The sequence below is a fragment of the Colius striatus genome, chromosome 4, assembly GCF_028858725.1.
Source record: "Colius striatus isolate bColStr4 chromosome 4, bColStr4.1.hap1, whole genome shotgun sequence".
Taxonomy (NCBI): domain Eukaryota; kingdom Metazoa; phylum Chordata; class Aves; order Coliiformes; family Coliidae; genus Colius; species Colius striatus.
Genome location: NC_084762.1, coordinates 15,451,281 through 15,477,409, shown reverse-complemented (window position 1 = coordinate 15,477,409; position 26,129 = coordinate 15,451,281). Strand labels below are relative to the sequence as shown.

Genomic DNA, 26,129 nt, shown 5'->3' with positions numbered 1-26,129 from the left:
TATGTTCTGCTGGCCACACTGTTTCTGATACCATCCAGGATGCCCCTGGCCTTCTCATTCACCTGGGCACACTGCTGGCTCATGTTCAGGCAGCTGTTGGCCAACACATCCAAGTCTGTTTCTGCTGGACAACTTTCCAGACACTCTTCCCCAAGCCTTAACTTAATGTAAAGCTCTTTCACACTAGAGATATGTTTGAATGGTCAAGTTCTTTATATGCAAGTTGAGTCTTGTAGATGAGATTAATAGCTTCAGCATGATGAAGATTTTGTTTCTGTCAGGTTTTTATGTGTGAATGAGATAGCTTTCAGGGAGAGGGAGCTTGCCTGATACATTTGAATGACTACTGTGCTTTCAAAGCTATTTTACATGGAATAGATTTTCTTTCCCTTCATTGAGGCACTAAGAATGGTTAAAGACACAATAATCTTGCCCTTGGCCATTTGTAGCAAGAGTGGCAACAAGTACTGTGGTGAATTTCTAGAAGTTCTATATGGTATGAATGAACTGTCTTTTTGAGATACACAGCCTTATGGCAGAGGAGATAGGTCACTGCTTCTCTTCTCCTTTTGGAAATGGAATGTACAAAATGCCAGATTTCTCATTTAGCTTCTGTTTTGAACTCTTCAAGGGAGCGGGAGAGGCATAGGCACCGTGACAGCAGAAGATCACCATCACCAGACAGATCCTACAAAAAAGATTACAAGAGAGCAGGAAGGTAAGGAAGGTTGCACTCAGCCTCTTGTGTATTTAAGGCTCTATGCATCCACATGTGAAGTTTTGCTTGTGTATATGTGCATGCATGCCTGGTTTGAAACTCAGAAAAAGATGAATGTCTTAAATATATAACCATCTGCTTATACAAGCAAATATCAATTATCTCAAGGCTCTGTAGAGTTAGAAGCAGGATTAATCTCTGGAGGGAGAGCTTCAGTGCTGTGTCCTAAAGACCTCTTACATCTTCTTCCAGTCTTTTAAGTACCAAGATTATCTAAAGTCTTTCTATGTTTAGGTCATCTTGTAGGAGCATTTTTTATATTGATGCTTTTTTCCTTCTTAGTCTTGGATAGTCGAAATCAGTGCAGCATTATACTTTGGAAACAAACGATATTAAAAAAACCCAACAAGTAGTTTTCCTACATTCAGCTTTTGAAAGCATTAATCTTGCAGCACAGAAGGTATATCATAGGTTATGTTGTTCAAAGGAGTGCTAGAATTGGAATAACAGAAGCAGTGTGGCTTCTGTGTGATTTTAATAAAACCCTCATTCTTTTCTCATGCAAATAGTTTGTGGGCTATGTATTAAAACTTCTTTGTAGTGTAACTTTTAATTGTGAGTGTCGTGACTTTTAGTTTTCAGTGATGAGTTTCAAACTTTGGAACAAAATTTAAAGAAAGTCACTTGGAATGTAAGTAGGAAGTTTAATCTAAAATAGCAAATATCTTTTCATTCTAAATACTGAATAAAGTTTTAAATACAAAAGCACTTTCAATTTCTAGTAATTTTTATAATAGGTCAGAACTGCGAAGTACTCTTCGTGGTACGAGTTAAAAGCAGGAGGAGGCAATTGGATTTTGTTGTAATTCATGTGATAAAATGATGTACTGTTGCAAAGCAAACTATTTGGTTTTCATTATAAAACTGACATGATTAAGATACTAAAAAAATTTGCTTTTATTTGCTGTCTTCCACTAAGCCGATCTCCAAGCAGAGAGAGAAAGAGACTCCGATGGGAGGAGGAGAGAGAAAGGTGGTCTGAGAACCAGAGCTCCAGCAAAGAGAAAAATTATACTGCTGTCAAAGACAAGGAATCAGAGGAAAATGCATCTGAAAAAAATGAAGAGGAAGATGAGGAATTACTTAAGCCAGTCTGGGTGCGCTGTACCCATTCTGAAAGCTATTATTCCAATGACCCCATGGATCAAGTGGTATGTTTGTAAGAGAACTCTAAAATTACTGTACACAGTCCTTTATTGATTATTTGATTACTTGATTAATATGATCCTTTCAGCACAATTCGGTTCTGTGTCACTTAATCCTCTCCTCCCAACCATCTCAGTCTTTTAACCCTGTTAAAGGCTTTATTTGTTGGTGGTGTTCTCTGTTTTCATCAGTTTCTTCTGTCTGTTTGGATTCTGAGTAGCAGTATGTGGAAGAGGGGTACGTTTCTGTCTCCAGGGGGGAAGGGTGATTTTTTTTCTCATCATACCTGCATTTGAGCAAAGATACCTCAAGCACCATATATTTCCACAACCTTGGAGAAATTCTGTTCAGAATCAGGGAGTTGAAATTCTTTGCACTTGACAGTAATGTTTGCTGGTGGAGTCGTGATGGGTGGAAGATTTCTGGGGTTTTTTTGTGCTTGCTTGTGGGGGTTTTTTGAGAATGAGAGGGAGAGTGAATTCATGGTGTTTCAAAGCCGGCAACAAAATGATCTGGATTGTGGGTTTTGTGTGTGATAAAGTTACCTTAAATAACAAAACACTTCCAAGGGTTTCTCCTAGACCTATTGAAAATCAATGTTGAGCTGTACTAAATATGCTTAGACATAGTTCTGCTTCGTTAAGCCAAAGGTTTGATGGTAATGCACTGTAACGATTTACTAGAACCTTAACAAGTATTTCCGTGTTTCATTGAACTACGCAGATCTGTCTTTATTCCTTGCTTTTCATTGTAAAACACTGGTATATGTTGTGTTCATGTGCTGTTTCAACACTGTCTTTTTTTGTTGTTGTTTCTTTGTTTTTTAATTAACAGGGAGACTCTACTGTGGTAGGAACAAGCAAGCTCCGAGATCTGTATGAAAAGTTTGATGAGGAGTTAGGAAAGCGACAGGCAAAGGCCAAAGCAGCCAGGCCACCATGGGAGCCACCAAAGACCAAGCTGGATGAAGATTTAGGTAGGCGGAAAGGATGACAAAGCTCTGAAATGAGATAATCTGTAGTTAACCTGGTTTTGGCAGTTCTGTGTATTTAACATTGGTAAGTTAATGTGTGTTGTTAAATCTTTCTTTTGTATTGCATATCCATGGGAGTTTTACTGTTGATTTTGACTGAAGTAAGGCTAGACTCTTTACCCAGAAATCTTAAGGGAAAACGGACCATATCTGTCACTGCTTTATGCTAAAGTCTTTTCCATGGTATGAAAGCACCCTCAACAGCATCACATAAGTAAAAGAGCGTGTTGCACAAGAGGCTTTCCAGGAGCTGCTGGTCTTACATTTCTAAAAAGAAGCGAGAGTAGTGGTGATAAACTCACGTGGCTGCTTGTTGTGGCACTGAGTTCATCTTTCTTCTGGATTGTGTTTTGGTTCAGAAGTATCAGCTTTGAAAACATAGTTTATGTGAATTGTTATGCACCACTCATATGGATCTTCTTGCAGTGAAATAAGTCTGCTAGCTGTGTGGAGCCACTGGAGAAATACCAGTTGAATTAACAGGGTGTACTTTTTGTTAGCAATTTGTCTACTCAGAAGTCAGTGAAAGCTTTTTTTCTTCTCTATTTTTTTTGAGAATAATTAGCAGTTCCAGCATTCCAATGTTTCATAGTTTTAAATGATTCTATGATTTTCAGTCAGTTCAAGAAATTCATAGGCTGTTCTTTTGGGCTTGAGTTCTAACTGATGCTTCCTATTTGCCCATTGAGCTGCTTCAGACTGTCACAGGTGAATTTGGTAACACATCACACATCAAAAATTCTGAAATTGAAATACAGATATACCAAATGACATGGTCAGTTTTATACAGTTATATGTCAGAATAGAAAGATGCAATGGAGATGAAAGAAACACAGATTAAATAATATACGAATTCACTTTTTAAAGGTAACACCTTTTAAACATTTTTTTTTCAACAGCAGATTTGCACATATTTAAAGTCACTCAAGAGTCACTAGCAAAGTTAACTAGGGTTTTTCAGGAGGTATATTTGCATGTGGATGTACATTCAATGTATCTGCATAAAGCTTCACTTCCTCTGAACTCTGTAGAAAGAGTTCCTTTGCTGCTCCAGGCTAACATATGATTGAACCAAGAGCAAAGTATCTCTGTTGTTTCTTCCACGCTTTCTGGAGCACCCAAAGGCTCAGCATCTAAAATGGTCTCCAAGGTTGACTCGGTGTCTGTGCCAGCTTCTCCTGTAATGTCTAAGAGTACTTAAGTAAATACTATCTGTGTTCTACTTTGAGCAGTAGTTGGAGTGAGACAGCAGTGCACTCCAGGAGCACTTTTAAATGACAAAAGGCTGATTTCAATACATGAAATCCAAAAGTTCTGCACTGGTCTTTCAGAATTCAGCATACTCTCACAGATCTCACACTTATTTTGCACCCAAAATTATACTTTTACAACGGATTCATGTTTATCACAGAACTTTTAAAACCCAAGGGGTTTGTGAATATTTGTAGGAATATACATAAATGAACATTTAGACAATACTGCATTTCTACTGAATATATATGACCTAAGTAAGCACTATGTCCCAAGGACGTATTTTAATAACACCTTACACTGATTTTGGACTATAAAAAATATAGATTTAAAAAGAAATCTTGATTTTTTTTTAAAAACACAAACATATTTTACTAGTAATGTTATCTCAGATTTTTCTCTCTCCTTTTCCTTTTAGCTAAGGAGAGTCTTGTATTCAATAAATACAGATATTTTCAACCACCGTTTCAAAGGATATCAAAGCACTGGTGGTGTAGTAATATATTTTCTCTGAAGTCCAAACTTAGAAATATAAGAAATGTTGCATCCCTCCTACCAAGGATAATAAACCTTACTTGCATCATAAGTACATTTGACCTGTAGAATCTGTGAATCTGTGCAAATGCGTGACATTACATGCCTAAGAAAGGTTCTTGTCAGTACCACAAGAGGTTAGAGATATGTGAGATTGGGCTCTTGGTTTTTTTTTGTGTGGGTTGTTTTGGTTTTTTTAATAAAGTCCAGCCACTTATTGACATTACTTTGACAACACCACAAAGGAGACATTTTAACAAGTGTGATTTTTTTTCTACTTTGCCTTTAGTGTTGTTCTCCCCTCTGATACATCAGAAAAAAACTTTCAGTTAATTAAAAAAAAAAATGTTTTTTAAAGCACAGAGGAAAACTCCCAGAACAGGGCCTTGAAAAATCTTGTGACTGGATTCACTCAGCTGGAAGTTATGTTTTCTTCTTGTCTGTGGTTTCTAATATGTGGTAATGGATTTATAAGAAATAACTCATTTTGAAAAATAGTTTAATAGTACATGTTCTATAATAATTCTATGTATATATGCTGTTTTGAAACTCTCAAAGAGACAGTGTCTTGCTACAGATGGAACATTTATAAGTAAAATGAAACTAGACATAAGCACTTTGCTCATAGCAAGCAGAATTAACTTTTAAGTGTGAGATTCTCTTTAGTTCATGCTAGTGACTGTAGGGATTCTCTTTCTTCTCTCTGTTTTTAACTTTTTCTTTTAAACTTTACAGTAATACTTGCATTGGTTATAGCTTTGTTATTGTTACTGTCAAGTAACTGAAATTGTTCTACGACTACTCAGTGGTGCTTCTGGACAGCCGAACAGCAATCTCTCATGCATGCAAACAGATGCAGTTGTTATAAACATTTAATATCCATAGCATTTGTTGTCATTTTGGATTAAAAATGCAGTTGCTCTCCCCCTTTTTGTTACAGTGAATGTCATGTGCAATTTAGTAACTTTCAGTAGGCCACAGCTATCTATGTCATGTTAGGGAATGCATTGCTGTTGGAGAAGAGAGTATGCAGAAGTGTTCAACTGACCTTTTTTTTCTTCCCTTTGTGAATCAGGGAGTTCCAGTGAATCAGAGTGCGACTCTGAAGATGACAGCAGCTGCTCTAGCAGTTCAGATTCGGATGTTTTCGACGTCATTGGAGAAATTAAGCGTAAAAAAGCACACCCTGATCGTCTCCATGAAGAACTGTGGTACAATGATCCAGGACAGGTATGGTTTCAGGAAAAAGTACTACATGTTTGAAAGTCATTTCCCTCTGTAGGCCATAAATTCTGCATTGTCGTCAAACATACTCAGTAACAGCTGGTTTGATATGCATTTGCTACTCCCCTTTTCTTTCTCATTTTCTTCAAAGTGCTTCACTTTTGATTTCAAGAGTGTGGTTCCAGCTCATAAATCCTGGGAATGATTCCACTGGAATCTTGTCTATCACTGTTAATGAAACTTGAATTGCTAACAGTGTTCTAATGGTGTCCTTTTAGCCTTGAGATGAAGTTACAGAGATGAATTCTGGGATGGAGAAAAGGCAACATGTTTGCCTTCTTTACTAAATTTTCACCTAAAAGCTCTCAGCTCATAATGATAAATAATGTTTTAAATATGCAGTTAATGCTCCTAATTTCTTGTCTAATGGTTCCTTTGTGATTGCATGGAGATTATAGTTCTCATTAAATATAATTGCTGAGCTCATGAAGTGTTGTTTTGAATGTATACGTTGCACAGAAGGCTAGGTTTTGTCTGCAAATTTGCCATCTTCATCTTTCTTACTTAAATATTTTAGAGTCTATTCTAACTCATTGTCAAACGGCACCTCAGTACATTTGTTTTTCTGGCACTTTGTGTGATGCATGAGTTTTAGCGTGCAACAAATCATAATTCAAAGATACTGCAATGCTTATTGCCTCTGTGGTAATTCAAAGTTCTGTTGAATATTCTATTACAGACTCATATTTATGCTTTTAGTTAAAAAAGAAAAAATACTAATTTGACTGAGCATAGCTAACTGGTTTTATTTGTATGGAAAGCAAAATTACCAAAGTATTTAGATATTCAGCTGAAGAAATTGTGTAGCTCTTGGGCACACTTCAAAGTCACGTTCTAGGCTGGAATATCAACTAAATAAAAAGCAGTGGAATAACTGTAGGAGGAATAGATTCAAGAATGTGTAGCTTATGAGTTTCTTGCTGCAAAACTTTCTCAAAAACTTTCTTCTGACTGACTCTTCATCTTTCCTGGAGAGGCTGAAGTGGGATCATATTGAGCTTGTCAGTGCTGTAGTGATTTTGAGTAGACTTTATATGATAAAGTTTGAACTTTTCCTGGGTATTTATCTGGTATGCCAAAATGCTTTCTAACTATCACTACATAAACCAGGAATGATTCTGGTGCACATTGGCACGTACAAGAACACTGGCCGACACGGAATTAGATTTTTAGGATGGATCTTCCCAACCCTTTAGTCTGAAGAGTGTGTTTGTTACTTTGGATAATCTCCAGCAGTGCTGGTAGTTGCCAGAAAATAAATAGTTAAAGCTGATGTCATTGCAGTGACCTTTTCCTTGCAAGTGTTATCTGCTTGTTTGTGCTGCCCTGTTGGTCAGAGAAAGTTAGAAGCTGCTGCCTGTGTAAAATTGTAATCTTTCAACATCAATTCATCATCACTTCATCATTGCTCTTCTGCTTTTTTTTCCATGAGCAGTGTCATTAGGGACAAGATAGACATGTATTTGTCTTGCTTCTCAAGTCCTGGACCTTAGAAGTATTTTACATCTCTTTTTACTTTTGTTCTGTGCATTTAATGTAACAGAGAGGCACTGTTAGTTCTGGACAGTTCTTAGAATTATGGGGATTTTCAAAAAGAAGTGATGATTACTTTAACAGCCTCACTAGGCCTTTTTTTGGGGGGGATGTGATAAGCAGTTTGCTATTGACTGCATTTTTTAACTCTTCTGTTTTGTGGCTGTATAAGCCAGTGAGGAAGTATGCTTTTACCTATAAGCATGATTCAGTGTCATGCAGCCTGTACTTTCCTCAACAGGCTCAGAGTGTTGGGAAAAAAAAGAAAAGTGTGAACAAAAAAGCATCATGTCACTGTGTGCATGATTGCATGACTATGTTCACAAAGGAGTTAGAGAAGTGCCCTACTACTTACGTTCCTTTACATGTATGCATTGTGCCAGTCTGAAGAAAGTACACAGAGAGGAACATTCAGAGAATTAACATCAAAACTAAAAAGTTGTGTCCCTCTTCCAGCTGAACAGACTACCTTAACAGCAGTTTGGTGGTTATTGCTTTCAGAGGTGTCTGCATATTATATCTGTTGTGTAATGCTGCTGTTTAGCCCCACAGTGAATACTGTTTACATTTCAGACTGCTTTTAATAGCATGGGAAGTTCTGCTGGTTTTTATATTTTGCTACAAGGTTGTTGGATTTTTTTAAGTCTGAGGTGTTTCTGTTCTTGGACTCAAACTTTGGAAAACTCTGTTGAAGCCTGGAGTTGGGAACTCCGTTCATTTCTCTGGTTTGATTCCATTTATTATTTTGTTGTTGTTGTTGTATTTCTGCAATCAGCATGATGTTAAAAGCAGAAAGCTTTAGGGTGTTGCAGTAATTGGTAGTCTGGATTGAACTTCATAGAATCATAGAATGGTAGGGATTGGAAGGGACTTTTAGAGATCATCTAGTCCAACCGCTCCTGCAGAAGTAGGTCAACCTAGATCAGGTCACATAGGAACATGTCCAGGCGGGTCTTCAAGACCTCCAAGGAAGGAGACTCCACAACCCCTCTGGGCAGCCTGTGCCACTGCTCCCTCACCCTCACAGTGAAATAATTTTTTCTTATAAAAAAACTATTGAAAAAACTATTAAAAACCCCACTATTAAAAAAACCTATGAACTTGGTCATAAAAATGAAAAAAACAGACACTACTGTGTGCAATGGCACTTTTTGAACTGAAGTCGATATTTTCTCCCCCCTCTTTTTTACTGATCTGTTCACAGGATAGATTTTAAGTGTTCCCATTAGTTCCTTAAAGTACCAAGTAAAATCTTAAAAGAGTCTGCTTTGCATGCTTTGAGAGTTGGCCTTGCCACGACAGATGTGGCACGTGACAGAGACAGGACTTCAATCAGTGAACTCAGTGGAATTGTTTGAATGTGGAGGTTTCAGCATGTTAGTATTTACCTGTGCATGTTTAGGGCCTGAGGTTTTTTTTAGTCAGACAAACTGCGGTGATTGTATGTATAAGAAATGGAAAACATGTGTATGATAGTAGAGTGGTAGAATTCTGCTGAGAGTGTTTTTCCATCTTGTGCTTCTGTAACAGTGATGAAGTTCTAATGCTATTGCGCAGTTTTCTTACATTAGTCTATCCAGTTTCAGTATTATTGGCTTAAGAACATCCACTTTATCTAAGCATGACAGGCTTTTAGAAGCATCAGCACTCCAGGCATTAAAACCAACATACTTTTCCAAAATCATTTTTCAATAAAAACGGAATCCTATTTTGTTTTTGACAGATGAATGATGGACCTTTGTGCAAGTGCAGTGTTAAAGCCCGACGAACAGGAATAAGACATGGCATTTATCCTGGCGAAGAGGTAAGCCATTCAAACAACTGCAATTATAAATACAAACATGCTGCTGTTAACTCATACTTGGGATGATTTGATGGGTTTTTTTCCCATGATTTACAGGCTGAGTAAAAACTCCTGTGTGACTTTAATCACTTTATTTCTATAACCTCGTATTTGAAACACAATACCTGTAATGAAATCCACCTGAAAGCCATGGAAAGTTGTTACTTGCTTTTGTTTAGTTCTCTTTCTTTTAAAAAAATAGACCTTTTTTAAAAAAAGGAGTTTCTGCAACACAATTACATTAGTAAAAAATAACTTATGGTCAAAGATCTAGCATCTTCAAGTGGATGAGTATGTTATGAGAGCCCTCTTTGTGAAGGGATTGCTTTAAAAGGAAAAGTAAATAAAATAGCAGTTCTGCTGCTGGTAGGAGCAGGAAGCTTGTCAAATGGTGTTCTTGCCTTAGCACTAGAGCATTTTTACACTGCAAACACTCAAACAGTTCATTATAAATGTATGATTAGAAAAAATTACTCCACTGGCTTCCTGAAACATGTTTTAGAATGGTAGTAGTTTACTTACAAAAATGTTGTTGAAATAGTGTTGTGTTATTTTGCTTAGAAGTTATCACTTGTACAAAGCATGCTTTATGACCAGTATTGTTTCTGGAAGTGCTTGGATGACCTCAAGCTTTTTTATTCTAAAAAACCTTTGTTCTTAGAAAAAAATTGGAGAACATGAATATATAAACTTTACAATTTATTTTTGTAATTTTTCTTTAAGAATTTTGTATTTCAGGATGTCTTTTTACATATATTTACTGAAACATTCTCATATTTCTCTGCAATTAAAGATTTATGAATACTTCTGTGAATTATTCCAGTTCAGAAAAATGTCTTTGGTGTAAAGCTCATTATAAATAGTTCCAGTTCAGGATCAATTTCTCCCCACATTGTCTCTAGTGTTTTTCTTGCAGAGAAGGAGGGAGAAAATTTAGGAGGAGAAAACCAATGTATAAACCTGCTGCATGAGGGCAGCTGCTCCCTGAAGTGAGGCCAGCTGGGAATTCGAGGTGTCAGAGAATCTCCTGGGACATACTAGCTTTTATAACGTCCTGTGGATAAAACTGCCTATCTTTAAACTAGCTGCTTTGTACCTGCCTGTTGCAGCAGTGAGAAGTTTAACTTGGGGCTGAAGAGCCAGAGTAGTTACCTTGTTTATTGGATGGGTTTTCAGAGTGCACAGAGCTGTGGCTTTTCTTGCCATCACAATTGGGATAACTTTTGTGACACTCTTTAGGAGTAGTACCCCTAATTCTGCAGTAACTATTTGCTTATGGGTTTTTTTAAGTGCAGATAAATGTATTCTGAACAGGCTGGTGGCAGCCTTTGAACTGCAGCAAGTCACTTGTAGGCCAAACAAGAATCACAGAATCATAGAATGGTAGGGGTTGGAAGGGACCTTTAGAGATCATTTAGTCCAACCCTCCTGCAGAAGCAGGTTCACCTAGATCAGGTCGCACAGGAACATGTCCAGGCGGGTCTTGAAGACCTCCACAACCCCTCTGGGCAGCCTGTGCCAGGGCTCCATCACCTGAACAGTAAAATTTTTTCTTGTATTTAAGTGGAACTTTTTGTGTTCCAGCTTCATCCCATTACCCCTTGTCCTGTTGCTAGATACAGTAGAAAAAGGGATGTCCCAACCTCCTGACACCCACCATTTAGATATTTGTAAATGTTAATAAGATCTCCCCTCAGTCTCCTCTTGTCTAGACTAAAAAGCCCCAGTTCCCGCAGCCTTTCCTGTATGAAACTGGTTTTATCTGACTGTTGAGGATTTTTAGGTCTTTAAACTGAACAGATTCAGAACAAGCTGGAAGAAAACATGAATCCCAGGCATCTGGTGTTGCATCAGAGTGCATGGAGGGCTGGCTGCCTTTGGACTCCCAGGCAGGCATTAAAAACCTGGCAACCAGAGCAGGGTTACCAAAGCTGTCTCTGTGGTGATAGGCTAATACCTTCTCTACAAGCCCCAGATTTGCCCCAAGCAGATGAGCTGGTACCTGTCTATCTTGATAGTTAACGTACTTTGAGATATTCTCCTGTGAGATCCAGGTTCCATTTTGCAAGCTTTTCAAATCAGTTACCTGAAACAAATTTATATGAAAGAGAAAATCAGTCAGGTACATAAACAACTTACTGCTATGTATAAGAAAGACGGAGAGTCAAATGGAAAATGAAAAAAAAAGAAACTACAGCAATGTTTTTCACCTTTTTTTCCTTTTGAATAGCAGTGAAAATATTTTTGAAAGTGAAAATGTAGATAAGTCCCCACTTTTCCTCTTCTCAGAATGCTTAATTATGATTACCTGATTTTATTTAATTTTTCCTAGTGCATATTTCATGGCTATTAGAAATGCTTTATTCTCTCTTTTAATCTAAATTTGCCTTGACTCTACACATAATTCTACTTATCTCTTTCTTTAAGCCCATTAAACCATGTCGCCCCATGACCAACAATGCTGGAAGGCTATACCACTACCGAATCACTGTGTCACCTCCCACAAACTTCTTAGTAAGTACTTCATAACTAATTCTAACCAGGACTGTTAATTTTTTCAGTGATGGAAATAGTACTGCTTCTTGCTTACTCTGTGGTGGCTTTGTTTGCTTTTTTTAAGACAGACCGACCTACTGTTATTGAGTATGATGACCATGAGTATATCTTTGAAGGGTTCTCAATGCTTTCGCATGCCCCACTAACAAACGTAAGTATATTCATCACTGCATAGGTGAGATTTGTCTGGAAGCTAAGTTGTTTCTGCCCTGAAGTAGAGCTTCTCTGAAACAGGAATACATGTATGTTGCTAATATCTTGCCAGCATCGTGGACTGGGGAAAGTCATTTCTGCTAATGAGTCTCAGGTTTTACCACCATAAATGGTAACAAGCATTTCTTCAAACTGGGACTGTGATGTGCATCAAAGTAATGTCTTTTACATGTTTCACAATTTGGAAGTAAAATAAGTCATGGAATATCTTGTTAAAACTGTTGCTTGGATTTAAATTGAATGAGGATGTTTGTTAAGCAGGAAAAGTTTTTAACAAACAACAACAAAAATGATTTTCCCTTTAAGTGACGTGGACTTTTTTCAGAGATTCACTCTAAAGGGATTTCTCATCTGAAAGCTTACCTAGACATATCCACTGCTTTGTAACATCTGTTCCTCTTGTTTAGGTGCTAGGCAAGTTATGTCTTTAATAAAAGTTGTAAAGGTGATTAATTTTATGCTTTGAAAGCAAACATAACAAGAAAAGGGTGTAATTGGTACCTGACTTCCCTACTTTTCCAATATAAGCTGAGTTAGCCATATTTGAATGAAAAATATTCAAATACTTAATTTTGTACACTTGAAGATTTTTTTGCACCTTGATATTTCAATAACTGTTTTTTTCAAATGCTGTGGTATTTGTTTTCTTTCCCTGGTTTTATACCTATTGCTAGCTACACCTGCAATGACAAAACCCAGTATAAGAATGGTTATCAGTAAATGACTGGGATGTAAGAAGACTGGAATTGAGAGACATTGATTAGAAAGTATTTTTTTGCTTACATAATGTCTACAACAACACTGTTTTTGGTGAGTAGGGTTCTTGTTGAGAAGAAGTCAGTGAGAGAGTGTGTCATAGCAGTGTGAAGCATTCCTGCCCACTAGTATTAACTCAGCTTTGGGGTTCAGGGCAGATTTGTCCCCCAAGGCTTTACATATTCACTTTGCAAACTAGCAAGAAATCCCCAGTTTTGATTTTTTCACATTAAAAGGATGAAGAGACCACCTTATCTTTATTTGTTTTTGTCTGATCCACAGCAGGAAGGCAGAGAGTAGTGGAAATCTTTAATATTCAGAAAACAAAGAAAACTCTTTTTGTCTGACATGGGTGGTTAATGGAGACATTGAGCTTGCTCTTACTGTAAAGTGCATATGTGTTTTTTCTCATTCCAAATAGATGAAGTGATCCTCAGGAAACGGTCACCTTCTTACTGTTAGTACTCAATAGTAATTGAGCAGGTCAGATATTAGGGAAAATGGTTAATACAGTAATAAGAGAAGTTATATTTCTTAGTATAACTACCAGAACAATTTTACACTAACAACCATATGTTCCTTTGCTATGTATTTGTTTGTGTATGTTAAACTCAAGTTCATGGAGGTTTTGGTTGTGGTCACTTCTCTAAATCATCAATTTTCTATTCAATACGAAGAAAAATACCTCAGGCTACTGAGTTTCTGAATCAGAATATCCTCTCCTGGCCAAACTTACACTCCCTCTGTTTCTTTTTTTTTTTAGTATGAACTCCATTGATTTAAATGTGACAAGTTTCTCTCTCCTCAGACGCTAAATGGCACATTTGCCTTCCAAGATTTTTTAGTTATGTTCACGTTCAGTATTGTATCAAATAGTAGGAAGTGTGGGGTTTTTTTGTTTGATTGTTTGGTGTAGCTCCTTAGTTTTATCATGCAGATATCAGAAGATTTTTGTAGACAAAATAGTCAAACGTCTGACAGTGGGCTCCAAGAAGATGTAAGCAGAATAGTGCACCTCTGCTAAGTGCATTGATTCCAGCGTAACCCCAGCACTGTTCAGATATTTATCGATGCAAAACAACCTCGGCTTGCCTCCCTTTCACAAACTATTGAATTGTTCTAAAATTCTTTTATGCTTGCAAGGCTGGTGAATAGTAAAACTTGCTAGGAGCTGTAGATGTGTAGGACAGGATTAGACATTTCTGTAGTTAAAAGTAGTTACTTACTTTAAAATACTCCATAAAAAAAAAAGCCACAAACACCCCCCCGCCCCCCTTCAGCACTCCCTTGGCCTCCACAAACAAAGGAACCTGTGAAAAAGAGGAATTAGGTGTTTCTCTTAGTAGTTAGCTGGGTGAACTTCTGAGAATATTTATTGTGTGAAATTAGTGTAAACCTATAAGCTTACCTTGAAGAGTTCTTCATTGTGGTGTTATGACTTAAGGCTGTATTTTGAGACAGTGTAGCTTAGAGAATTGGCAGTGTGCTACAAACACCATGTCTTCGGGTCACTGCATCAATCTGACATGTTGTGTCACCAGCAATAAATTCACTGCCAAATGTACAAGTTAGAGAAGATACAGGTTTACTGAGCTTTCCTTTTTCTTCTAAACAAAATTTCTTCTCCAGTAGATGGCATTATTTAATCTTCCTTTACCATCCCTCCCGTCAGCCCTGTGTTATTACAGAGATGGAGGTTAGAACTGTTACTTCTCTTGCACATGCTTTTTTGTTCCTGTCTTTGCATGATCCCCTAGAGCAGCTGTTTTAGTAAGTGCCCTTTTCAGCAGACAGTAATACCTTTGCATACAAAATTGTATTAACTATACATTTGATGCTGTGTAGTTTTTCATGCTGAATTTCTATTTTCCTTCCAGATTCCTTTGTGTAAAGTAATCAGATTTAACATTGACTATACAATTCATTTCATTGAGGAGATGATGCCTGAGGTAAGAAGGATAATTAGTCAAAAAGTCAGTGCGGGTTATAAGTTGCTGATATGCTTAATGGATTAAACTCTTCAGAATCCTGTCTCGTGAAGTCTCTAAGAGACAGGCTGTGCTCTGAACAAATGGCTGAAAAAGAACTTACAGTCACAGGTACTAGCATAAATCCATCTATCTAGGCTATCATATATTAAAATCAAATAGTAAGAAATGTTTATACCCATAGCTTCTTTTCATTTCAAGTGATATACAATATACGTCAGGTGCTCTTATCTGCAAGCTGAGTTAGGCATTATCCTTCTTTCACGGCTGACAAAAATAAGGCGTATGGAGGTGCTGGTTTGCCAGGAGCATGTAAGTCAATGGCAAAGCTGAAACTTAATCGTGAGTTTGAAGCTCCAAAGGTTGCTTGTCAGTACTTAATATAAGCTGTTACCAAAACAAATTTCCGGTGGATACAAACAAAGCACATTCAGTTCATAATCTTTTTTTTTTATTACAAATTAATCCCTGGTGAAGCCAGTTTGTGAAGTAAATTGCTGCAGTGGAACAGCATGTGTAGGTACAGAAACACCCCTGCATATTAACTACAAAGATAGGATCAGTGTTTAATTTAGTTACATATATTTACATTTTTCTTTCTAGTTATCTTTTTGTTGCTCAATAGCATCTAAATATATGCAAGAGCCCTGAAATTCCTCAGCAAGATTAATGTGATCAAAGCAATTCACTTCTTGTTACTGAATCTCCTGTGTTGTCTCCAGATCTTGTTCTAAAGCAACAAATGGCCACCAAGCAAAATAGGGAGTTTGACTTTTTTTGAATTCTTGGTAAACTGTCTACAGCACTCTTTGCAGACCATCTTTAACTAATGCATTCTTGGAAAAGAGATTGTGTTGTTGGGTTTGGAATTTATGGCTGATATTATACACATACAATGTATATCAGCCTGACCTGATTTTGCTTATTGAGGAAGGCTTTTAAGTACCTTGATTTCTGAATGAAAGCTCTTAGCTTTGAAGAAGCTGCTTCCCCACTTCATTAGAAGAATCTCATCCTTTTTTTTTTCCTTCTCTCCTCTCCTTTCTGTTGTCTCCTGAAGTCAAAATTCTTCATTTACATTTTACTGTTATATTGCGAGGGAAGTGATTGTGACATTACAGATGGTGATTTATAAACTTAAAATGGTCATGCAGGAAAGTGTGAATTATGAAAAAGATCCTGCTCAGAAGTATGTCATCTACTTAGCTTACTCAGGTGAAGGGGTTTTAGTGCATGGCAAATGACTGCAGATATATAATTTGTCCCTGTAGTGTTAATTTGGACATTGACTAAAGAGTCTTAACTCAAGTGCTTTCTGAAGAGATATTTCTGTTCTATTACAGTGGATGATTAAAGATATATCAATTACTGTTTCCTAAGCCCAGTGTCCAGCACTTAGTAAATACGAAGACACTGTTTTTGTCATTGTTTTGTTTAAATGCAAGAGTAGCATTATTTCTATTACAGAATTCTAATTCTGATTTATTTTTTTCTTTCCTCAGAATTTTTGTGTAAGAGGTCTTGAGCTATTCTCTTCGTATCTATTCAAAGATATTTTGGAGCTCTACGACTGGCATCTTACAGGTAACCAAGGGGAAAGAAACTCCCATACAGAAACTCAATTAATTGTAGTTTTGTTAATAGGGCTCTATTTTGTTTTTTGGCTTGAGAAGAAAAAAACGGGGAAGGACTTTGTCAAATGCTGCTTTATGTTAGGGACAAACTTCCACTTCATTCTCCAAGAAGATGAAAAATATCAGAGTTCATTAGTGTGGACTTTAGCAATTAAAATGCACAAGCTTGGCACTGTATTCTTGCAGGTAAACTAAATTTCTTCCTTAATACAACACTGTACTTTTCAATCAAATGGTAAATATTGTTGTGTCTTTAATATTGCACCGTATTGTGTGCAGGGTATTTTGAAAGTTAAGGTGTCAGGTAAACTATTCTCTCTGTTTTTACAAGCTAACAAACAAGTTATTCACACAGTATTTCTCTACAGTCAACTTACAAAGCAGTGTCATACAGACAGCCAAAGAGGGATAACATATCATTATAGCTGAATGGTTTTGACTTGACAAGATGAAAATACATTTCTGTGAAGTCAGTGACAAAGGAGAATTTCAGGGATGATCCTTCCCTTGGTCCAAAAGAGAACTGAGAATATCAAAGGAATTTCATTTCAGAATCTGTAGGTGTGTTTTGGTTTCTTGACATCATCTGTGGAGATGCACTCTGCACTTATTACAGTTAAACAGAGGAGGATATCAATTTCATGCATTTTGTGTAGCCTTCTTTGGTTTGATACTAAATGTATTCTGATATCAATGTCATCTTTTGTATCACTGGTTCTGACTGATCTTTTTTAACACCAGGTACATACTGGTTGGAGTGTTTTTATTTTCATGCAGAGAATGATGAAATAGGAAAAAAACTCACGATAAAGTAGCACTGTGGAAATTTGCTTGTTATCTTTGTTATTGTAACCAAAACCCACCCCACTAATTGGGAGCAACTAAGAAACTAGTGCTTGATTCTGTAAGGCTTAAGTGGATTAATTATATAAAACTTTTTTTCATCCACGTCTCTGTTTTAAATTAAACTATTGTATTTGTTAGATTCTTATTATTTTGAAGTCATTATAGCTTTCTTTGAAATTGGCTATGTGAAAGCTCTCACTAGAAGTTGTTATTCTGTTCCTCTGTGCTGTGCATTTTGTTACTTTTTTGTTTGAAACTTGGGCCCTGTCAAACAGAATCACTCTTCGTTGATTTCACTTGTGGCAGGGTCACCTTCTTTTTTTCTTCTTTTGCAAATGTCTTGCTGTTCATAATTTTTCTGTATTTTTTTTCATATTTAAGGTCCTTTACTTGAAAATGATGCTCCAAGCTGCCCCAGATTTCACTTCATGCCACGATTTGTGAGATTTCTTCCAGGTAATGTTTGTATTATGTAGCTTTATGCAAATTAGATCGGAAAAAAACCCTACCTCCCCCCCCCCCAAAACAAACCAAACTACACCTCAAAATAAAACCAAACCCTCTGAAAAAATTATCACAAGTCAAGTGGTTCAGTCAGTATAGAGATGTGGTGCTTCCATCTGAAGCGTTTGGTGCTTGCTGGCAGTGTGGATGGATTACTTGAGACTCAGATGGACAGGCCAAGTCTCACTTCCAGCTTTTGTCTCTGTTGTGGTGATTTTAATCAGTGATGGGTCATCGTAGTCCTACCCTGCAATGGAGCTCTTGGCATTTGAGGACTGCTATTACCTAATCTCATGTGTGAAACTGAATTTAACATCCCCTCTGCTCTTCACGATACTGTAGGATTGTATTAAAATTCTTGACATGCAGTTTTGAGGGTCAGCATGATTGACACTCCTTAGCACATGTTTTGATTGTTTCTTTCTTTATCTTAATGCAAGCTTAGACCTTGCAGCAAATGGTGAAAGACGGAAAAACACAATTCCAATGCAGTTCAACCCTAGTCTGCCATCCAAGGACAAGCTTTAGTGTGGAGCATTACACTCATTTTGAGTCAACAGCTTACACGGGCATTTAACACATCCTAAGATGCTAGAACAGATTTTCAATTGATATAAATGTCATGACTCCATCAAAAATGTGTCCTGCTGAGATCCTGCCAGTGATTACTCCAGGAGGTTTATGTGGGCAGGAGGATGCATTTCAGCTGCTGGACTCTGAGTGCAGATGAGACATGGAACAATGTTCATCAAGAGGACTGTGGCCTGGAGGTGCTCTGCTCTGGGCTTTGAAACTTAGTTGGGATATTAATAATAGCTGTAGCTAAATGAGGTTTGTCTCGTTGCTTTGGAGAGTACTGATGGGTAGATGACTCTATTTGTAATTGTTGTTCCTTCCTGGATGCACAAAACAGTTCAATCAGAAGCAGAGCTCTGAGGCTTGGTAGCAAACATTGATTTGGTTCTGCTGAAGCAATTTACAAAATAAGCCATCAAACCACATGTGGCTGATTAACTTGACCTCATCACAAAATAAGAACAAGTTTGACCTGCCTGGTTTGTGTAGCTTGAGGGTGTTTTTCTGTTAGTTTGGGGGTTTTGTATTCTGATTTGGTTTATTTTAGTTTAGCAGTCAGCTCTTTCTTTTGGATTGTTTACTGATAGGGAGAGAAAAGTCCCCATAACGTGTATTCCTGTGTGCTTACTCTATAAAGTTCCCAGCCACCTTCTTTTTAAAAACCTCTTTTTTTCCTGATATTTTTCCATATATAGTTACCTTGTAGCATCTTTATGACAGATATTATTTAAATTCAGTTTACTTTTTATATTGATTCTTTTCTGAGGCATCCTTGGAGATTTTTAATTTCTAGGCAGTGGGAATCTATTTCTTTCAGGTATGATTACAGAATGTTATATATCTATGACTATTCAAAGAAGATACATTAATGTAACAGATCTCCACACATCCATCAACTGTCTCTTTAATTATAGAAATGAATTTCCGATTTCCTGTCCTATCTTTCTTTTGTATTTTTCTAACATGGTGTAAAAATATGAGACTTAGGATGGCAGATTTTCTTTGTTGACTCCTTAGAGACAGACCTTGGGTAGCTTTGAGCTAATCATACCGGTTTTACTGAGTGCCAGAGATGGTTATAGCCATTGTGATAGATTTTTTTTGCGATGATAAAAATATTAAGTGAGTAAAAGACTGTAAAAAAACCATCTGAGTCCCAAGTGGTACATGTTCTGACCCAAGAAAGGTCAGGTCTCTTAACTACTGGTTAGCACAGCTGTATATAGGGACCCATACCCTTCCTCTACACAGTCTTTACTCATTAAAGCTGCACTTTTTGAGGAGTGATTGTTGAATGTGGGCTACCTCTTGTGTAACAGTATAATCTAGTTGTTGACAAAGATAAAATTCATGTGAAGTGAGTCCCATTTTAATTTGAAGGAAAACTTTGCAAATTTAAAAATTTGCCCCATGATTATTTAGAAGTGTTTTCTGTTTCCAGTGAGGTTTGAGCTGTGTTTGCCTCATTAAGATTCTCTCTTGAAGTTTGAATGAGGTTAATTGTTCTAAGAAGCCAAAGTGTAGCGCTCCTTTTGATCTTTTCTGTACCTTACCTTAGTGCTGTAATTCCAGCTGAGGTAAGAGAAGTGCTTGTTCCCTCGTGTGTCTTGTAGAGGGTGTCATCTTATGCAACACTGCTGTTACACAGCAGTTCCGTGAGGCTTTTCCTGTGTGCGTGGGATAACGTTGCTTGTCCTGTGGCATCATCCCCTGTGTTGCCCTAAGGCTTTGCTTCTGTTTTTCCTCCATTCTATTTTTTTGTGTGTGTAATGACAGAATGTACTCAGGGGCAGGACCAGACTGGGGAAGGGAAATCAATGTTTCTGCCCTGTGGAGATGAAATTTGAGGGTGCTTCCATTACCTACAGATTAGCACCCTGTTGCTGAAGGAGGGGATTGGAGAGATGTGTATCAACATTAAAGCACTGTAGTAACATGTCTATATTTTTACTCATACGAGTGGACGTACTAAATTTGAATAGTCAATGTCTTCTGAGTGATGGTCTGTCAAGACTTGTCTTTCCTGTTTGTATCTTTGCATCTGTAACTGGCTATCTGAAGCCAGTCAGATGTTTGTTATACTGCTTTCCTTTGTTACAAGCAGCATTTGCTGTGCATATTTCCTGGGGTCTCAGAAGTATTTAGTAGTTTTCATATGGCCTTGATTTCTTTAGCAACAGAGGACAGCGTGAGGCTCTTTAGTGTTCATTACAGCAGGTACAGCATATAAGCACTACAGATTAGTTTAAAATGCAAGGATAACTTGCTCTATTCATCCAGAAGTATCCTGTAAAATTTTGAGTGTTTTTTTTAAAAGCTTCTTAAATGCCTAAAGGCTTTTTAACTACCATTGTAAAAAGAACATTAGAAGTGTGAAAAGGAAGATATAACTGGACAATGTAACTGATTGTTCTGCCTACTCGTTTGAAAGTTTTTTTGGGCAAGTTAGAACCTTCAGCTTAAGAGTCTGATGAAACTGTTATCCTTGCTGCCATTACCATTAGTGCCTCCAGTTTAGCAAAGCGTTTATGCATGTGCAGTACTCATCAATAAAACATTTGCCTTCATATTTGTCAAGTTGCTTAAGCATTTTGCATTTTATTTTGCTCATCCAAATATTTTATGTGTTCTGCATATTTTCTCTTCTGCTCGTGCTTTAGGAGTGAATATCTGAAATGTGCTTTATTTATTTCTGTTTTTAAGATGGAGGAAAAGAAGTACTCTCAATGCATCAGATTCTTCTCTACTTGTTACGATGCAGTAAAGCTCTGGTGCCTGAAGAAGAGATTGCCAACATGCTTCAGTGGGAAGAACTGGAATGGCAGAAATATGCAGAAGAATGCAAAGGGATGATTGTTACCAGCCCTGGCATGGTAGAACAAATAATTCTGATTTATGAACAACCCAGTGACACATACATGACTTGTTTTAGAGAGGTAGCTACAGGCTGAATTGGAAAGGGAAAAGATGGCCAGTGACAGTTGCAGATTGCTGTGGGAACAGTTCCTTGACTTGTTCCAAGCCTGGGAAGAGTTGTACCCTCTGCTACTCTACTGAAGGGCAGATTTCCAGATGAGCAGTTTCAATGTGCATGATGAAACAAATGGCTATGTTTTCTGTATGTGAAACTATAGTTTGCTCCTCTGCTTTCTTAATTTCTCAAACACTCTTTTGGTGCATGATCTCACTCTCATTTCCCTGATGCGGGACCGGAAAATTAGTAACTATTTGCTATTTTCTTTCATCTTCCTCTTTTGACCCCTTAGCTCTATTTAAAGTGCCCTATCCCAATTCTGTCCTAAATACAGAAAAGGTGTTTTCTGCCTATGTGGTTCTTTCCACATCGATTCTATGCTGCTCTCGCTCACACTGATGAATTTGTGTACCTTAATGAATGAATCCATGAATTTTCAATGCCAAGCTTAAAACCCCTATGGCCTTATTATTTTTGGAACAATGAGTTTTTTGAAACATACGTTCTCTGAGTACAACTCCTTTCAACTCCAGTATTTATGTGAATTTAGTTCATTTTTCTGACTTTCACACTTCAGAAATATGGGTCACAAGGTTAGAAGATGTCCACTAAAAGCTACAGGATTCTGTTTGATTGGTTTTCTCAGTATCACAAAGTGGTATCTCAGTAGTACAGCCATGTTTTGGACCGAATGTTTTAGACTGCCATGCAGCTTTCTCAGTTGTAATACCTTTCTTTCACAGAATGGTGGGGGTTGGAAGGGACTTCTAAAGATCATCTAGTCCAACCCCCCTGCCAAAGTAGGTCCATCTAGATAGGTCACACAGGAATGTGTACAGATGGGTTTTGAAGACCTCCAGAGAAGGAGGCTCTACACCCTCCCTGGGCAGTCTGTGCCAGGACTCTCTCACCTGAACAGTGAAGTAATTTTTTATGTTTAGATTGAACTTTTTGTATTCCAGCTTCTTTCAGTTACCCCTTGTCCTGTCACTAGATACAACTGAAAAAAGTGATGCCCCAACCTCCTGACATCCACTATTTATATACTTGTAAATATTAATGAGACCCCTCTCAGTCTTCTCTTCTCCGGACTAAACAGCCCCAGTTCTCACAGTCTTTCCTCATATGGAAGATGTTCCAGTCCCCTGATCATCTTGGTGGCCCTGTGCTGGACTCTCTCCAGAATTTCTCTCTCCCTCTTGAGCTGGGGAGCCCAGAACTGGACACAGGACTCCAGATGAAGCCTCACCAGGGCAGAGTAGAGGGGAGCAGACTCCCCCTTGACCTGCTGGCCACACTCTTCTTGATGCATCCCAGGATGCTATTGGCCATCTTGGCCACGAGGGCACATTGCTGGCTCATGGTTAGTTTATTATCAATCAGGACTCCCAGGTCTCTCTTTGCAGAGTTGCTCTTCAGCAAGTCAATCCCCAGCCTGTACTGGTGCATGGGGTTGTTCCTCCCCAGGTGCAGGACTCTGCACTTGTCCCTGTTGAACCTCATGCCGGGAATCAGCCAGTCCTCCCAGTTGGGTGTCATCAGGGAACTTGCTGAGGGTACACTCTATCCCATCATCCAGGTCGTTGATGAAGATGTTGAACAAGACTGGCCCCAGAACCGATCCCTGTGGAACTCCACTGGCAACAGGCTACCAACTTGATTCTGTGCCACTGATCACCACCCTCTGTCATTCAGCCAGCTCTTGATCCACCTCACTGTCCACTCATCCAAGCCACACTGCCTGAGCTTTCTGATGAGGATGTTACGGGAGACAGTGTCAAAAGCCTTGCTAAAATTTCTCTGACTTCATTTTCCTTCTTTGTTCATAGCTTTTGCAGAAAAAGTGTGACTTGGTATATTTTCCAAGTTCAAATTTTTAAGTATGTCAGCATTACATTTAATAGACTATTTTATAAGCTATTCATAATTTAGACGGGATAATTTATTCTTCCCTTGATTTTTTCCTGAGTATTTTCGTTCTGGCAAAGACTTTCTAAAAGAAAAAGAGAATCTGATCATTTGTGGGAAAATGAAATACAGGATGCATGTGAACTCTCACTATGGAAAATGCCAGCTGAGGTGATTAAAGCTTGAGTGCTAAACTAAATCTCAAAATAGAAACTGTTAGACAGACTTAACTATTTAACTTAATGTTGCCTGTGGTTTCGGTGACGCAAGGTACACGCTAGTGCACAGATTGTCAGCATCTGAATTGCATACACTGACATGACTTCGGTGGTTTTGCTGAAGATATGCTGATTTCATCTAGCTGAAAACTTGCTTTTTTGTTTAGCATGAAGGAATTCATTTATGCCTCTGAACTGTCAATGTCTGCAAGCACAAGGCAATGCACTTTGTGAGTGGTAGTGTTCATTTTGAAGTTTTGTGTGATTTTTACGAACAAACTGCAAGACAATGCGTTTAGAGATGCCTGTGGACATCAAAATATGTAAGCACAAAAGAAATTGCATCATTTCGAAACATTGTCATGTTCTAATGCCATCACTAGAACATGTTTTTTCTCTCAAGAAGACTGAAATGACTTTCTTCTTTATGGATTTTCTGTATTCATTGCAGTATATTCTATTGAGTATGGAAGTAAGTGGAAAAACAGTATGAAAGTATTTTTTTATGCATTTTACAACGCTAGAAGATAAAACGGTTCTGTTATAGAGACAATCTGAAACTGTTTTAGAAAATGACAGCTCTTCAATTCAATTTTATCCACTTGACACAACAATGTAAAAACACTAAATTTTCTTTTGCTGCTTTCCTCCACAACATCACTTCAGAAATAATAATTCCTTGTGTGAGGATATCTAAGTTTTATATGTGAGGGCTTTTTTTATAAGTGAGGTGTATATCTGCATGATGGAAAAGGGAAAACAAAATTGATAGGCACATAAATCCCATTTACTTAACTAACAATAGTTCAGCATGATTTAAAACCAGTTAATTTATTCATGATGTTTCGTTAGTTCAGTGAAACTTTTTATTGGAATAGATTTAAAGGTTCACGAATTTTAATCCTCTTTAATACTTCACCCTTTCTGAAATATTGCTGTTTTTCTCACTAGTACAAATATATATTAATGTACTTTTGTGCTACATCTGTGTGCAATCTCATCCCATCTTCTAATATCAGCAAAGCCTTGACTGATGAGGTTCAGAGTAGGAAGCAAAGATAATGGGCCTCCATTCTGTTAGAATTTCTTTGGTTTTTATGAGATTTGAAGAGCAAGGTTGTGACTATTAGATGCTCTCTCACAGCATTTTTAAAAAGAAGACAGGGATAAAAATCTGGAAGAAGAACATTTAAATTGCTTGTGTTCTCTCTGCTGGCATGCAGTTTATACTGTATGATACTGTTTGTTCATTTCACCTTCAGAAACAGCACTAGAGAGGAAGCTGGTGTTCACCCTGCTGAAAGAAAAAAAACTAGCATAGCTACACCCCTCTGATAACCCTCAGTGAAGGAACAAGAAGGATTAAGTCTTAAACAAGGAATTCTTTTGTCCTGATTGTTATCAGGTATCTGTAACCAGCTGTGCAACTGAGTGACAAAACTGAAAGGCAGAGGAATATAAATAAAAAGTCTAGTTTTAAATAATCCTGAAGCCATATGTTTCACACAGACACTGCCACAAACACATTGAAAGCTCTCGTCCCTTTGAAGAGGGAAAAACATTTGAAGAGGAAAATACTGGCTGTGGTTTCTTAAGTCTTTTACTTTTTTTAAAAAAAGTGCATTGACTGTAATTATTGTTTCATATTCTGTTAATCATATTTTGTTGCCCTGGTTCTCAGAAGAGTTGTGTAGCAAGGTGGCTTTTTTGAGGGGAGCAGATTGGGGGGGAAGTTCCTCATTTTTAATGTTAACAGAAGGAAGAACTAACAAACAACTTTAGTGAAGATAAAAACTTCTTGAATTGGTTTTGTGAAAACACCACAAAACCAGGTCAACTGAAATTTCAGGACTTGAAACTGGTTTAGAGAGCAACCTCCTACAAATCTTTACCATGTTATTCATTAGACTTTGTTGTCCTAATCCCTTTTTATTGGAAGTGCTGTGGGGAAAGCATTTCCTCTTTATTTTTTGTAGGTTTTTTTTTTAAACTGGAGTCATAAGCTAACAATTTTTTTCCCTCTTTATTTACCTGGGGAGATATAAGTTGATGTTCACACATCATATCCAATGGGAATCTCAAAAGCATCTTTCTTTTGGAAAGGATTCTCTGAATGGCAAAGTTTGAAGTAAGTTTTTGTCTTTGTAGAATAGGTTGGAAATGTGGTCACCCGATGAGGTTTACCTGTATTTGTAGAATCAGCTTTTCTTACCCATGCAAAAAAATATTCCTGTGAACAGTTCTAACAAGGTGGTTTGAAAGGTGAAAGCTTTATTTTAGACACAGTTTTTATTGTTTTGCCAAGAGAATGGTGGGAGTTGTTTCTCTGACTCTGAGACTCATCTTTGAGAAGCTCAGCGATGCTAAATTAGAAGTTTTGAGATGCAGGTAACTTGAAGTAATGCCCTTTATTCTGAAATCTTAGACAGGCAGAAAAGAGTGGCTTCATCCAGCTGATTGCAAAATGGAGAGTAAGCAGGCACATAACAATGCAGTTTGCCAGGTAATGGAGAAAATGTTTACTTGGTGACAAACTGTGCACCTTCAACTGAGT

General features: G+C 37.6%; 1 protein-coding gene across 2 annotated transcripts in view; it reads left to right on the top strand.

Annotated features, from left to right (window-relative positions):
• The window catches only part of DROSHA (drosha ribonuclease III), a 72,543-nt gene that overhangs the window by 6,007 nt on the left and 40,407 nt on the right, over positions 1-26,129 (top strand). For both annotated transcript variants that reach the window (XM_061994867.1, XM_061994866.1), the window contains exons 3-13: positions 632-718; positions 1,698-1,929; positions 2,759-2,900; positions 5,818-5,972; positions 9,283-9,363; positions 11,830-11,916; positions 12,023-12,109; positions 14,805-14,876; positions 16,418-16,499; positions 17,777-17,851; positions 21,179-21,348. In XM_061994867.1, the coding sequence (XP_061850851.1) occupies positions 632-718; positions 1,698-1,929; positions 2,759-2,900; positions 5,818-5,972; positions 9,283-9,363; positions 11,830-11,916; positions 12,023-12,109; positions 14,805-14,876; positions 16,418-16,499; positions 17,777-17,851; positions 21,179-21,348 (1,270 nt within the window). The remainder of the gene's footprint in view (positions 1-631; positions 719-1,697; positions 1,930-2,758; positions 2,901-5,817; positions 5,973-9,282; positions 9,364-11,829; positions 11,917-12,022; positions 12,110-14,804; positions 14,877-16,417; positions 16,500-17,776; positions 17,852-21,178; positions 21,349-26,129) is intronic.